General features: G+C 56.0%; 5 protein-coding genes across 5 annotated transcripts; 2 read left to right on the forward strand and 3 right to left on the reverse strand.

The window, feature by feature from the left end:
- Positions 1–1016: 1016 nt before the first annotated feature.
- Positions 1017–3617, reverse strand: LY79DRAFT_514002 (fungal-specific transcription factor domain-containing protein; the record flags this gene model as incomplete). The annotated part of the gene is made up of 2 exons (XM_060554551.1): positions 1017–2792; positions 2850–3617. The coding sequence occupies 2 exons, from the start codon at positions 3615–3617 to the stop codon at positions 1017–1019; spliced, it is 2544 nt and encodes an 847-aa protein (XP_060414945.1).
- Positions 3618–4447: 830 nt separating this feature from the next.
- Positions 4448–5479, reverse strand: LY79DRAFT_176534 (uncharacterized protein). The gene has a single exon (XM_060551259.1). It carries the CDS (start codon positions 5349–5351, stop codon positions 4830–4832), a length of 522 nt encoding a protein of 173 aa, XP_060414946.1. The 5' UTR covers positions 5352–5479; the 3' UTR covers positions 4448–4829.
- A 932-nt stretch (positions 5480–6411) lies between these two features.
- Positions 6412–8446, reverse strand: LY79DRAFT_579191 (uncharacterized protein; the record flags this gene model as incomplete). The annotated part of the gene is made up of 5 exons (XM_060560006.1): positions 6412–6525; positions 6668–6775; positions 6996–7057; positions 7497–7611; positions 8393–8446. The coding sequence occupies 5 exons, from the start codon at positions 8444–8446 to the stop codon at positions 6412–6414; spliced, it is 453 nt and encodes a 150-aa protein (XP_060414947.1).
- A 2969-nt stretch (positions 8447–11415) lies between these two features.
- Positions 11416–11794, forward strand: LY79DRAFT_551610 (uncharacterized protein). The gene is made up of 2 exons (XM_060557660.1): positions 11416–11711; positions 11777–11794. The coding sequence occupies exon 1, from the start codon at positions 11474–11476 to the stop codon at positions 11708–11710; it is 237 nt and encodes a 78-aa protein (XP_060414948.1). The 5' UTR covers positions 11416–11473; the 3' UTR covers position 11711; positions 11777–11794.
- A 253-nt stretch (positions 11795–12047) lies between these two features.
- LY79DRAFT_669193 (BTB/POZ domain-containing protein) lies at positions 12048–13830 on the forward strand (the record flags this gene model as incomplete). The annotated part of the gene is made up of 3 exons (XM_060563611.1): positions 12048–12225; positions 12411–12620; positions 12683–13830. The coding sequence occupies 3 exons, from the start codon at positions 12048–12050 to the stop codon at positions 13828–13830; spliced, it is 1536 nt and encodes a 511-aa protein (XP_060414949.1).
- Positions 13831–14334: the final 504 nt, after the last annotated feature.

Below are 14334 nucleotides of genomic sequence, written 5' to 3' on the forward strand. Positions count from 1 at the left end.
ATGCGAATGGCTCGCAAATCCCTCAGAGCTCTCTGTAAGCCGTAGGCAAGAACCATAGTGAGCAAACCCTTACTTACTCAAGAGCATCTAGTCCAAAACTACATATCATGTCAAACGCGTCTCGGGGCCGAAACCCCTTCCTCTCGCCCCTCTCTCTCCCGGACCTCCACGCCGCCATATAGACCCCGCGCGACGGCGCGGACGCCGTCGTTGTTGCCCTCAGCGCCTGCCATGTTTCCGGTTCCCCGCCCCCCTTCGCGGCCCTTGACCCCAACACCCCTGCCACAGCTCTGGTTCCCGAATCGGCCCGTGAGGGGCGATCAAGGATCGGGAGAGGAGGATATGGAACCGCAAGGCTCCTCCTGTCATCGCCAACTAACCGGGGGTGTGCCGCCGAAACGAGTTTGACCAAAAATCTGCCATGTCAGCGCGGCAACCCGAGAAGAGGAAAACAGCCTCTGGTTCCCTAGTGTCTCGTATGTAGCAATAATAAGCATGCTTGGTAAAGCCAAGCCATGCCCTTCTTTTGATTCCTCCGCTGCTTATTGGTATCGTTGTACTACATTCACATGTTTTCTTTGCATATGCCGTTCTCTTTTGGATCTTCCTCCCGTAGTCTCCTGCGCCGATACATCCCGCAAAGAAAAACTATCGACCCCCCCCGGATCGCTTTCCAATGCTTACAGGATCGCTTTGCAATGCTTACCGGACTCTTGGTGCACATGTACACCTCCGGAATTAAACCTTTGCCTTGAAATGACAAGTTAGTTGCGTCGGTTTCCTCGCGCCTGGTCGAGGCTCCCTGGCATGGACAAAATTGAAGAACATCATGGATCATGGATGTTTCAAACCCCGTTTGCTACTCCAAGCAATCATGATTCGTGGTCCCAGGCGGCATTTGGGTTTATGCGTGTCACCGGATCAAAACATTGAAGACTTCTTATCTTCAACCCCGCACATTACTCGAGGGACCTCTGTGCATCGGATTCCAGAAGTCCAGATCCCAGTCCGCGTAATCATCCGGAGTCTGCCGACCATGCATCAGCCCAGTTACATCCGTCCCACAGAACCCAGCCGCCGTGGTCACTTACTCCAGCTGCCGACGCATTCGCATGAAACGTGGATGGCGCTCTTGTCTGCATGTAAGGATCCATCGAATCTGCTGGATTCTGCAGGGACATCTTTTCGGGGTTCGTGTTGGTCGAGGCTTTGCATGCGTCAAGGACGCTCTGCAAGCTAAGTCGGATGCTGTGCAACTTCTGCTCTTGGTTCGCTGTTTGCACAGAAGCCAGTACGACAGCAAGCGCAACGATGTCCTTGAGATCGTTGCCGCCGACATTGCGGACAAGCAGGTCGAGTGTCTTCTCGACCGTCTTGATAAGGCGTGACGGCGACCAGAGCGCAAACGTCTCGGTGCTGAAAGCTACGCCCTCGTCCTCAGGGTTTGGAGACATGGCCACGGTGGAGGCTATCCCTAGTGTGTTGCCGGTGACGCGCGATTCGGTGGCAGCCTTTATGTAGAAGCACACGCTGAAGGCTGCCTGCAAAATGTCCCTCTTCAGCACCATGTGGTACATATCGCTAATGTCTTGGAAATGGGTGAGCAACGGGTCGAGTTCGTCGAGATACCGCATTATGACCATGGAGGATCGCAAGTATGCCCTCGATATCTGTGATGGCGCGTCCGGCAGCCCCAGAGCGAACGGTCGATAGAGGGCCAGCAACGGCCGTCGCACGTGCATATCGAGGATTACTCTGGACCTCCACTGCCTGCTCTTCTCCGCTTCGTTCAATATGCCATGGCGGGGGAACAGATAGTTGATGTCTTCCAAGAACCGATCCAGCTTTGTCCCGACTTCGATGATTTCGCTGTAGTCCCGGATGGAATCGACGCGGTTGATCAAGTGCGCAACCTGCATTCGAACGCCGAGCGTCATGGCGGCATACACCTGCATCTGGTTGTCGGTAAGCTGGTCGATCGGCTTGCTTGGCGGTAGTTCCTTCATGTCAACATAGAGATCGCTGTCGTCGAGGTTTCGGGGCGGCCTGCACGTAAAGTCTCCGTCGCGCACAAGACAGGGGAGGTTGCAAGCTAGGGACAGGTGCAAATCCATGTCCAGGATCGTAAACCACAGCCTTCTTCGAAGCTCACCAAAGAATACCGGCACCCTGGGTTCGAATTCGGACGGATCTCGGTGCAAGCCCATGGTCATGGCCATGCGCACGATATACCCCAACTGTGTCCACGAATCTTGCTGCCGCGGGGTCGTCATTCGCTGTGCGTGTACCAGCAGGATCTCGGTCTGCAACGTCGTCAAGTCAACCAACTGCTTGCCCCTGAGGCCGTCCAGCCACGACCTGACGAGCGCGCATGCCGTCGGGATGTGCACGCCTTCGACACGTTCATGGCCGAGCCCCTTGGATTTCGTCTCAAACCTCGACCCGATGGACAAGACCGCCAGAAGCTGTGGCAAGAAGGTGTCCCCCGGTATCTTGCCTTCCCAGAACAGTTCGTGCTGTTCTTTGAACGTCGGCACGTGAATCATTCGGTAGATGGTTTCGGACGTATCAATGTAAGAGGCCAGTAGCCTGTCGCATACTGCCTTCTTCGGAAGAATATCCTGCATGCGCTTCTGGACCGGGATTACAGAGTCGGCAAAGACAGAGATCGGGGACAGGGACTTGCGGTACTCTTCCTGGAATCGCCTGTGGAGTATCTGCAGGCCATACATGATGTCTCTGATACCCTCAATTTTGGACTGATTTGCCATGAAGTCCTTGGCGTCATCGAACTGGGAGGGACGGGTTAGGAGTGCTATTCGAAGGCATTCGGGGTCCGGAAGAGTTACCAGGTTCAGCATGACACGCACGCTGTTTTGGCCAAAGAAGCGTGTCCGTAGGGCGCCTCTCTTAACAGTCAGTCCTCGTATCGTTTCTGCCGGCAGCGGCAAACGCTGACCAGTTCCACTGAACTCAGTGCCTGCGGGACTCCGGATCATGAACTGCTTCTCCAAGCGCTCCAACCGGGACGTCAATTCCTCCAGAGCCGAAGGCGCGGCCGACTCTCCATTGCGCAGGGGCACAAGTGAGGGCTCGGCTGGCTGTGGTCCCGAGGGCGTGGTTGAAGGTAGGCAATTTCTCTTTGGGGGTCGCTGCAAATCACCCATCTCGGCATCGGAGCCGTCTGACAGCACTGACGAGTCCGGTTCGACAGCATACTTGCAGTTGCGGTGCGACTTCTGGCACTGAGAGCACGGCAGATTGCGATCACATCTCAACTTCCGCTTGCGGCATTCGGTACACGACTTGACGGGACGCGGCCTTTTGACGCTGCGCGATGCCGATGCCGCCGCCGCTGCTGCTGCGGCGGCGGCGGCGGCGGCGGCGGCGGAGCCTGTTGGTCCGCCAACAGCAGGTGGTACAGGGGTCTGCGCAGATGCAGGCGTGGGTACCGACGCGCCGGTAGCAAGAGTATGCGGAGATGGTTGAGGCGGGGATGTCTCGTACGGAGCAACGCTGGGAATCGGGCCCATAGGTGCAACAGCGGCCATGTTGACGTTCGGATGGAGCGTGGTGACTGTGCCCATGTCGGGGGCAGAAGAAGCCGTGGTGGCCATTTTTGGCCCCAAGTTACAAAAATTCCTGGAAGTCTCCGTTCGGAACCGGGTTTGGGTGTTTGTGGTAGTGTGGCGGCCGGCGGGCGACGGGCGACCAAACGAAGCGAAGAGCACACACGGTACGACAACGCGCAGCGAGCACGCTTGGCGGCGCACACCACAGCTACGCGGCGGCGGCGGGAACGGCAGTAGCTAGCGCTTGTTCCGAGGACCAAAGCTCCAGAAGCAACCTGCTGGGTCCGAGAGGCCAAGAATGAGAGTAGCAGACTGCTTCTGGCGGTAGCAATATCAACAGCTGCTGCTGCTGCTGCTGCTGCTGCTGCTGCAGATCGGCGAAGTGGGCAACAGCGTGCTCATCGAAGGTCCCGTGCACAGCCTGGGTCGCCTCTGTTCTGGTTCGCGGTGCGTGATCTTGACTCTGACTGGTGCCGAGTGGTTCGCGGACCATACATAGTGTGACTACGGGCGAGGGGCAAACGAGGGCGTGAGCGTAGCGCAGGCGAGATGGAGAGTTGAAGCAACAACGGAGAAAGCTACACGAGCGATGATCTGTTGCTGAGGCTCGAGATATGACTTGGCCGTGGCGGTGGTAGTAGTAGTAGTAGTAGCAGTAGCAGTAGTGTGGTGGTGGTGATGGTGATGGTGATGGTAATATCAGCCGTCACTGAGCTCGTAACCGACGAGGACAGGGAAAGACCGTCTGGCAGATGGATCTCCGAGGTGGCGGTGCTCGAAAAAGTGGCCTCGGCAATGTTGTCGATTAACAAGATGAAGCCCCAGAGGAGATGGGGAACAATAAGTGAGGAAGCACAAGGCGGACGGGAGGGAAGAAAGGGGAAGATGAACTAAAGGGGGAAAAGAGACCAAATTGCTAGCTGCAATGACCCAAGCATCCTCGGGGCTTTGGGTGAGTGGTCCAGTGCCTGCCTCGTCCAAGGCCAGCTAAGGTACGGACGACGGAGCAAAGACGGCAAGGTAAGAAAGGCAGGATCCGTATCTGGGCTGGCAACCGTCGAGGTAAAGTGAGACTGGCGCGTCTCTGTGACTCTCCCGGCTGCCGGCTGCTGCTTGTTACTGTTACTGTTGCTGCACGCTGGACTCCTGCCCGTGGATTTCCCCGATCCCAGGCTTGCCAGGCTATATGTGGTCTTGCAGCTTATTTTGCCCAGCCCAAGATGGAGGTGAGGTCCTGTTCTTTGGCTGGCTCTTGTTCTACTCGTAAGGAAGTATACAAGTCTGGGAGCTGGGGTTGAGATGAAGTGAGCCGAGTTGATTGAGTGGGTTGAGATGTTCAGGATACCCCCGAAGACAAGGAAAAAAAAAGTGTCGAATGTGCAGGGAACACGGTGCCCTGGTCAGGTTTGGCCGGGCCTGGCCTGGTTCGTTGTGGACGGGACGGGAAGTTTGGAAGGTTGAGGCAAGGAAGGCCAGACAAAAAGAAGGACGAGGTGGTGTGTTTAGTGATGGATTGGTGATCCCACCCCCCTCCCGCCCCCCTTCCCCGGTGAATGTTCCAGGCCGGTTCAGATTGGAGGTGAGTGGCCGGGACCGGGTTGGTAGGGTACGGAGGGAAAGGAAGGGGGGGGGGCAAGGCGATATGGTGAAGGGCGATGGAGAGGGTACGGCTATCAAACGGAGGGTGTGGATGGTGTGGCAACGTGCTTGTATGTATCCGCAGCAAAAAGAAAAAGAAGGACAAGAGGAGCGTTGAGCGTGACCGAGAGATCGAGACATGGAGAGATCGAGTCATCGAAAGCTGTACTTAGAAGGGCCGGGAAACGCCAGACCGGAAAGTGATCGATAGCCTCTCTCTCTCTCTCTCTCTCTCTCTCTCTCTCTCTCTCTCTCTCTCTCTCTCTCTCCAACTTCCCAAGACTTGGTCTTCGAAGGACTTGGTCTTCGAAGCACACTCACTCACTGCCTGTCTGTCCTGCCTCCTGAACTCCGTGAGACCCCGCTACCCCGTCTGTGGCCTTTCACACCACAGTATATGCACATACCAGCTGGTGCACCACCACCGGAAACCTGGGCAGGGGGCGCGATATTGCGATCGAGCACGGAGCACAGAACAAGAGGCTGCGGGCGTATTCCAGGTGGCTCTTGGTTGGGTCGAAACAGCGGTCGATCGTTCCTCGGAGCGCCATCAATGCAGCGCAAATACGGATACGCGCCCAGAAAGACGCCGCGACAACGGACAAGGAAGGAGGAGCCCGCCCTCTGGCTCGCCCTAGTTCGGACGGCAAGGAGCGAGACACTTTGGGAAGAGTATCGAATGATAATTCTCCGTCCAGAGTGTGCTCGTACGTAGGTAGTAAGTAGTGCACAAGCGTGCGTCCCGTCCCCAGTTGTGGTATCCGCAGTGTACGAATACAGCAAGGTAGACGGACAGCTGGGGCCACAACCTGGGAGTGGCTGGGCAGAAAAACAACGTTCGTGAGCAGAAAAAAGAAAAAAAGAAGAAGAGGGCAGTTGGGGCGCAACAGTTCGAAAGGGCTAGGACAGGCCAAAGCCGAGTTGGCCGTGCGCAAAGTATCCTCGCCTGTTCAGTACAGGGTACTCCGTACAGGACTAAGTACGCCAAAGGCCAGGAGACAGGACGCCGGTCGGAAGGGGGCGCACCAGGGCCTGGAACGACACTGCTGCTGCGAGAGAGAGAGGGATCGGCGTGCTGGCTGCTCTCGCCACCTTTACGGTGCCTCTCGGTGGCTGTATCGTGCGTTAGGTAGTTTAGTGCATCGGTAGGGCGGCGACACGAACAGGCCTTGCAGACCCCGAGGCTTCTTCCTTCTCTCCTTCATGCTTCTTGCTCGAGAGACCAGAGAGAAGAGAGACGGGGCACGACGCCGCTGGAGACCATGGAGATTTTCTCCCAGGAACCTTGTCGGAGGCCTACATAGTATGTCTTTGGCTCCATATAAGTGAAGTGTATCCGTAGGGTAGCGCGAGATGCTGACATGTAACGCGCTTGTATAGTCGGTTGGTATCCGTATTCCATGTCTTCTTTTTACCGTTCCCTTCCTTGATCTCTAGCCGACGGGCCCTTGACTTACCCACTTGACACTTGGGCCTTCGCTTAGTAGCGCCTGGGTGGGGTCTGGAAAATTCGTTCGTTGCTTTTCCTTCGGGGAATCCTGTGTCTCAATGTTGCTGCCTTCGGCCTATTCCTATGTTCCAAGAGCAATGTGCCTGCTGGTGGATGAGAACCGAGCTTGGTTGTATATCCCCATAATGCTCGTGTGCATATGTGTGTGTGTATATGTGTGTGTGTGTGTGTACGTGTGTGTGTGTGTGTGTGTATGTGTGTGAGTGAGTGAGTGTGTGCGTGCGTGCGTAGTCATGGTTGGGGCTTGCTCAAGACATCCTGATGTCGAGAGGTACCTGGATAATGCCAGAGACAACTGTAGATGTGGTACGGCGCTGCAAAGAAATGGATAGCCAAGCTGATAAGTGTGTATATGTGCTGTCGAATGATCCGACTCACACCCATCGTCTTTCTTCGTAGATGGCGGTATGATCGTCATGTATCCAGCATCATGCAAAAATCCGAGCTAGTTGGAGACACCTCTAGACAAAGCTCCGATGTCAGATGGTACTTCGTTGCCTTCAGGCAGTCAACTGTAAGACGACATGATTGTCGTCAGGACGACTCGTCATCCCTCACCCCAACAAGAATTGTTCTTGTAACCAGCGACTTTGAACGTACCCGGCGGAAGGGAAGAGCCCCATCCCTCCACCCCCCCCCCCCCCCTTGGCAAGCCCGCCCACCTCAGTTTCCGCCAGACGAAGAAGCTATGCCGTCCCCCCCCCCCCCTTACAAAGTTACAGATGTGACATGTGGAGGATGGTTAAAATGAGGTGCTAAGGATGGACATGCCATACCTCGCGGTGGGCCTACGGTACGTGTATGCTGCGTAGCGCAGGCGGAAACCCCACCGCCGCTAAAAGGCATCCATTTGTGTGGCCGGTCACCGCGGCCGTTTCCACCGATACCAGACTAAAATAGACGACGATGAGCCTGGTAATGTCGCGCGGGTCGCGTTGACACCATGTCTGAAGCATCTTCATTTCAATGCTCTCCCCTTTAACTCATTGCACGAGTGTCAGAGGGGGGGCCAATGGCCGAGGTCTCACAATGCGCTCAAGATCGTACCAACAACAATCCGCCCGTCGACTCGGGTCTCCATCATTTGTTTGGTTGAACCGCCCCCTTGGAAGCCTCCCCCTTGCGTCCGTCTTTGCGCTGTCTGGCAACGCGCTGGCTTTGACATGGCTCTGTGATCTATTAGTAAGTGCCCCTACCATGACATGGTGTGTGGGTCGGCATCAGTATGCATGCATGTGCTGCTTTGCATCTGAAAAATCCGATTGCGGCAAGTGAGCGAAGGCCCAAAGTCAAACCAATAATAGCCAGGCGTGCGTATGGTAGGTATGGCGATGGGGCGTTTAGGTACCGGTAGATGGAGGGAGGGTGATAACGTAACGATATGAGGGTGAGTCGATGGCCTGTCATGCCCTTCGGCCTTTGCGCTGACCATTTCAGGCCACGGAGTCCAGTCCGAAACCCACCCGCTCGCCTGCTTCGTAGCGTACCTCCTCATTCCTCCTGTCCATTGTCTTCTTCGCTGCGGTCGTCCTCTCATACGTGCATCGAATAATCGTCCTCCGGCTCTCTTCTGGAGAGACGGCAAAGTATTAGTCATGGATACCATTCCCACATCCCCTCCTTCACACCACTCCCCTACCCTGTCCGAGAGTATATGGCGCACGGCACTTACTGTTGATCGTTGACAGGTCCAACCCTGGATGCGACGCACCTCGGATCGTGACATGATCCTCACCTAAGCAACTCAAAGTGAGCTACGTGCGAGACTAGTCGTCGCCTCGCCGCACCGCACGTTTGGTCGCTAAGCCTTTCCATGGAAACATTGCGAGCGCTTCAGGACTAGGTCCTGTGCCGAGCCCTCTTCACGCACTGATATTCGTGCCTAGTGCCGGGCTCCTATGCGTCTGTTCTTCCAACCCCCAAGCCAAGCCTCCTCGTCCCTCTATCTTTTGTCTTTGCTTCATCCGTCGTTGCCCCCCAGTCGTCTTTAGCAGCAGCAAACGGGAGCCCCTCGTGCATGTTCCAGACAGATTCATCCTTCGGGTCTAGTTTCTGCTCAGGTGGGGAGGGGAGTTGGGTTAGTGGGAAAGTTCGATCGTTTCCCTTTCCTTGTCTTCTCTCACCCTTGCGAGATGGAGGGGCCGTATAAAACCAGTGCTCGTTGACGAATAATCAGAAATTTTGGAATGCGAACGCGAGGGTATACGACGAGCCTGGTCATACTGCGCTGTATATCGCGTGCGAAAGACACGGTGGTTTGGACGCCAAGTATTTTCCGTCCGATTTCCTGCATTTGTGGTGCGTGTGCCTCGAGGTACTTTGCGATAATCAACTCTGCGGTTCACTGCCACGAGTCTGTTTCCATAGAGCTTTTGCGAGAGGATCGCGCGTCCACAGCCTCCAAAATTTTCTGCCCCGTGATACAGGCTGTGCATGCCGGCAAAGCCTGAAAGCCGATTTCGATCTCGCCTGTTTTTTTGCTGAAATGGTGCTCATCATTCCGCTCCGGCCTAACGCTAGCTAGGGTTCGAGGTATCTCGACCGGCTGTTCTCCGAAACCACCGCCAGTGCTGCAGCAGGATGGATACCTGCATCTGGGGGACGCGTTTCACTTATAACTTATAAGACTGGCAGAGGGAATAAGGCGCATCGGTTCAGCGTAATAGCAGCTCTCCGTTAAGACCAGAAAGACGGGAGACGAGAATGAACCAGTGCCCGATCTGGGCCGACAATCGAGATTTCCCTAACTTCCCAACGTGTGTGCCAATGTCTGGCGCCCCCAAGACACAATATCACCAATTGCCAAAGACTAGATGAGTTTGATGTGTGTGTGTGTGTGTCTCGTTCCTCTATGGATTCATCATTGCCGATTCGGCCCGGACTGTCTCTTTCGCCTCACGAACGAATAGGCGATTTTGCTTCGACGTGTGCCGTTAATGAGGAGGCGTCCTTGCCGTGCATGCGGGGAGGACGGCAAGGCCAGGGCCCTGAAACCGGCGGCACAGTGGTCAGGCGCAGCACGACATCGGGTCGCAATAAAGTAAGCCCCCACGAGGGTCGCTCCTCGGATTCAGTGTCTGCAACCGGTTTGGGGGCCCGTCTCGTACTGAGCAGTTCGTGACGTCGGCTCCGAGCAAACCTTGGCTAGGAAGAGGGCGCAGATATTGGCGTTGACGCGTACCGAAAACCGGGACGAATACAAACTTCAACCCTAGCGTCTTCGGATTCGCAAAGTGTATCCCATCCCTCTGCAGCGTGCGTCCGAAACAAGATGATCATATGTTTCCAGAATACAGCTTTGGGCCAATGAAGAGTGTCTAGGCTGTCTACAGCACGTCAGTCTCTGGAACTACGTGGGCACAATGTGCGTCGCTCCGAAACTCGGCCGACTGGCTGCGATGGATGGGCATGCCGAGGGGCTGTTTGGGAGTTGATGAGCTGACAGTAGGTTTCGTTTGACGTCAAAGACACTCATGATTCACCCCCTTTTGGTCTTTTCACGCGAGCAGTTCGTGCCGATGCGAGAGCAAGCCGCGGCACATTCGTCCTCGGTTCGTTTGAACTCTAAGCGACGAGAAAATGGACTGCGCAGGCGCGACATGGAGGCCCTTCGACACGCTAAAGATTGGCTAGAGTATCATATCATGTAAGGCGATCAGCCGTGGTATCAGACGTGTGGCGATCATAACCGGTCGACACGACTTGGAAGGTTTGCTGCCGCGAAATTCTGGGGTTTTGGTGGATAAACTCGATAGCAGTAGCGAAAAGTGTCGTTTTCGGCCCAACATGGCCGAGAAGGAGGGAAACCTTGTGGGTTGTTTGCGCTGGTGATCTGGTAATTAGACGGAAGAAACATTTGGTTGGCGAGGACAACCTTTGAGGCAAAATTGCGTCAGACGGGGAGGCAGGCAGATAGGCTCAGAGCATCGATAGATGCCAACGTAGTGTTGCAGCATGACGAGGCAAGTTTGTTCTTCGTTGCTAGCTCTTGCATACGGCCATAGTGCCCTATGTCGATTGCATCCATCGCCAGATAGGTAGGTATCCTTGCATGCATTCCGCCAGCACCCATGCGTGCCGTGGGTGTCAGAGCGGGAAGGACCAGTCTCTGGACTTGGAGGAGTCTTTGGTATATGAAACGAAGCGTGGAAACGACGGCGTAGGGCCAGTCAAACAAGGCGAAGCTTCCTTGGAGACTGACGGCTTACTCGATAGGTAGCTGGGGGCCTGCGGATGTAAGCCCACGGCGATATTTACCTACCTACCGGTAGTTTCCGTATGGCTGACCGCTTTTCTTTTTCCCTGTCTGGTGTAAAGCTCGGGGAATACGACAAGCCGTCGGGTCCGAGATGCCACGGCGCCAGACGACCCAATGAAGGATAACGGTGCTGAATGAAAGAAGACAGACACGCACATGGGTCCGTACCTAAGATGGAGAAGCACGTTGCGATACAGACAGACGAGGTGCTGATCTGCATTTAGAGACCAGGGGAGGAAGGCACCACCACCCTCAGTACCTGCCTGGGTACCTAACCTATCCTAGGTACCTAGGTATTCGTACCTACCTATTGTACGGAGTACTACCGGTAGGTAAGCAGATAGGAAGGAAGGAGCTGAGCCAATAGCCTCTCGCTTAGCTGTAGCGCTAGTGCCGTTCACTGAGCACAGCAAGCCTAGCGCCGCGGGAGCCCTGAAGTACCCAGCGATGTCCGAGCGCGAAGACGCCCCCCTCGGCGCAGAGCTTTGGTCGGCAATGATGGCCTCCAATGTATCTGGAGTAGTTTGTTGGACCAAAGTACTGTGGCATACAACCCTCGCCGACGTGGTACATGCGTGGACAGAAGCTTCACTAGCTCCTTCGTTTTCGTCCTGCCCCATTGCTTGCGAGCCACGTTTTCCCCCGATCCCAAAATGCCATCCATATTCCTACACCCAAAGCAACGACACCCAGGCCGAGTTGCGCTTGCGTGCGGCTGCGGCTTGTGCCTAATCTGCTATGATGTGTATAAGCCTCCGACCACATGACATTAAAAATAAATAAAAAAAAACCACCTACCTCTTGCCCCCCCTCACGCGAACGGCCTAGGCAGTACCAGCAAATAGGCATTCTTATCTTAGGTACCTAAGTTACGCCGCCATCGTCGTCGGATGCTCATGCCTGTCTGTGACCTACGCCTGCGACAACGCGCCCTAGGATGACCAGGCTCCTCCTAAGCGTTTACCCGGGTTAGATATATTCTCAGCCTCGTACGTATGCCCTCAGACACTACTCGTCCAGCAGCCGCATCGCCTTCATCCAGCCTCGAGTCGTCGCCGCCGCTACCGACATGTCGGCCGCCCCCGCCAATAACAATGCGAATCCCAAGCCGCCGTCGAGCAGTTCCGCGGTACGCGACGAGGCTCAAGTCGTCAAGATCCCCCACATTCTCCCACACGAGCGCGTCTTCCCCATCCAGATAGGCAGTGAGCTCTTCAAGCTTTCAGGCGCCTCTATCTCGTCCGATGGTGCGTTCGCTATCCTTACTTGATTCTCTTGACTCTTGGCCGATGATGCATCGACATTTGCCATACTCTGCCGTGCTCTGCCGTGCTCTGCCGCCCGCGCAGGACGCCGCTGCCTGTTCGCGTTTGGTCTTGACAGCATGCGCCAGTCATGTTTGCTGGCCTGCGCTGAGCTAACCCCTCGCCAGCACCCTCCTACTTCTCCCAATACTTCTATTGCCAGGTCAAGAAAGCACACGAAACGGGCGAGGACCTCTCCAATGCCATACGCACCCTCTACATCGACCGTGACCCCCAGACCTTCGCCGACATTTCCCTCCACCTCCAAGGGTACCATGTCAAGCCACGGGACGGCACGCACTTTGTGCGCCTCTTCGCCGATGCTCAGTTCTACAGCTGTACTCCCACCGATCCCCATTTTCTGCCATTCTTGCCTGACCCGGGCTAACACCTGTGGCAGTACCCAAGTTGATATCCCAACTCTACGAAGAGTCCATCTTTATATCCATTGGCCACCGCGAGTTCCAAATACCCCGCGACATCTTCACTGACCCCGGCAACTCTCCCAACTTCTTCTCCCTCGGCTTCGCCGTCTTCTTCTCCCACCCCGAAGAACTATTCCCCGGCCTCGACCGCGAGGGTCTCCTCCGCCCACCGTCCATCCTACCCCCTTCCGTCCCAAACCGCTCCGCCGAAACGTTTGCCGAAATCCTGCACCTCCTGCATGGATACCCCGTCACGATTCGTGATGAGACGCACCGCGCCGAGCTGTTGCGGGACTGCCGGTACTTCAACTTCAAGGGCCTGGAGCAGAAGCTCATACCACACCACATTAGCTATAACCAGAGCCGCCGCCGCGAGGAAATAGTCCTCCGCTTGGAAGACATCCTGAAGAGCGGCATAAGCGTGGCAGCCGATGTCTCGGCCTCCCCGGGCGACCATTTTTCAGGCTGGGTCAACTATGCGCGTCCCTATGTTGACGATCGCGCGGCGGAGCTCGTCCTCGAAGTTGGCGGCGAGAGCACCCGCATCCACTTCCAGTCCGGCTCCATTCGCGCTGAGTTCTTCAGGGACACCCGCGCTCGCATCGCACGACTGTTTGAAGTCGTGGCCACGAAGCTGAACCTGCCGCCCACCACCCAACCCCTAGGCCTCCTAATGGCCTCAGGCGGAGCCGGCAGCCAGCCCCCAACGCCCGGGCACACTCCCTTGAGCGAGGACCTTGTCCGCGTGTCCATCGACGCCGACACGTCCGTCACGTTAGACGGCAAGCCATACGTCTTGGACGCCGACGACCTTCACCCCACAAACCACCCCATGTCCGCAGCCTCCAGCACTGCCGGCGGGCTCGAATCCCCCACAGCGTCATCTTCTTTTCAGCCGAACTCACGCAAGCGGAGGCGGGTCGACTCGCACGGGTACGTGGCCGCCGGGCAAGCAGCACTCGCGGCCGACGAGTGGGTTGTGCGGACGGGCCAGTGGAGGCTCAAGATCCAGGGATCACGAGGCGGCAAAAGCTCTGTCGAGGTCGTGCTCGTAGCCGTCAAGCTCGACGCATACAGCTCGGAAAATGCCAGGAATGCGGCCCGGGGTTTCCTCAAGGGATGAGGCGTGAGGCGAACCTATTCGCCCGACACGCATACCCCGGGTCCCTTCTGCATGATTTGACAAGCTGTCTCGAGGCCGATTGGGGGAAACCCGACACGAAAGACAAGAGCGGGGCAGTCGCCAGCCCTCTACACTGCATGATGTTACGACTCGCTGTTGCTGTTGCTGTTGCTGTTGATGATGCATATACCAATACCACACATAGTTGAAAGGAAAAGGGAAAAAGGAGTCCGACATGCTCCGGTGTCCGTGGCCAGAGAGGAGGAGCTGGCGGAGGGAGGTCTGTATGTTACTTTGCGCACCCCTGATCATGCATATTTCCTTCTAGCGAAAGTTATTTTTTTTCTCCGTCGGGTTTTACGCATACCGTGTCACCTCCGCGTATCTGTCAAGAGAAGGGGCCGCTTTTCTCATTATTAGAAAGAAGAAAAAAAAAAAGAAGCAAGAAAACTCCGTGAGAAGTGTTCAGCACCGTCCATCATTGCAGTAGGCGAGACGCAGGTC

The sequence above is a fragment of the Colletotrichum navitas genome (assembly GCF_030913465.1).
Source record: "Colletotrichum navitas strain CBS 125086 chromosome Unknown LY79scaffold_24, whole genome shotgun sequence".
Classification (NCBI taxonomy): Eukaryota; Fungi; Ascomycota; class Sordariomycetes; order Glomerellales; family Glomerellaceae; genus Colletotrichum; species Colletotrichum navitas.

Bases quoted from the DNA above. Each gene is read 5' to 3' on its own strand.
- LY79DRAFT_176534 (XM_060551259.1), bottom strand. From the start codon at position 5,351: ATGTCTCGATCTCTCGGTCACGCTCAACGCTCCTCTTGTCCTTCTTTT.
- LY79DRAFT_551610 (XM_060557660.1), top strand. From the start codon at position 11,474: ATGATGGCCTCCAATGTATCTGGAGTAGTTTGTTGGACCAAAGTACTG.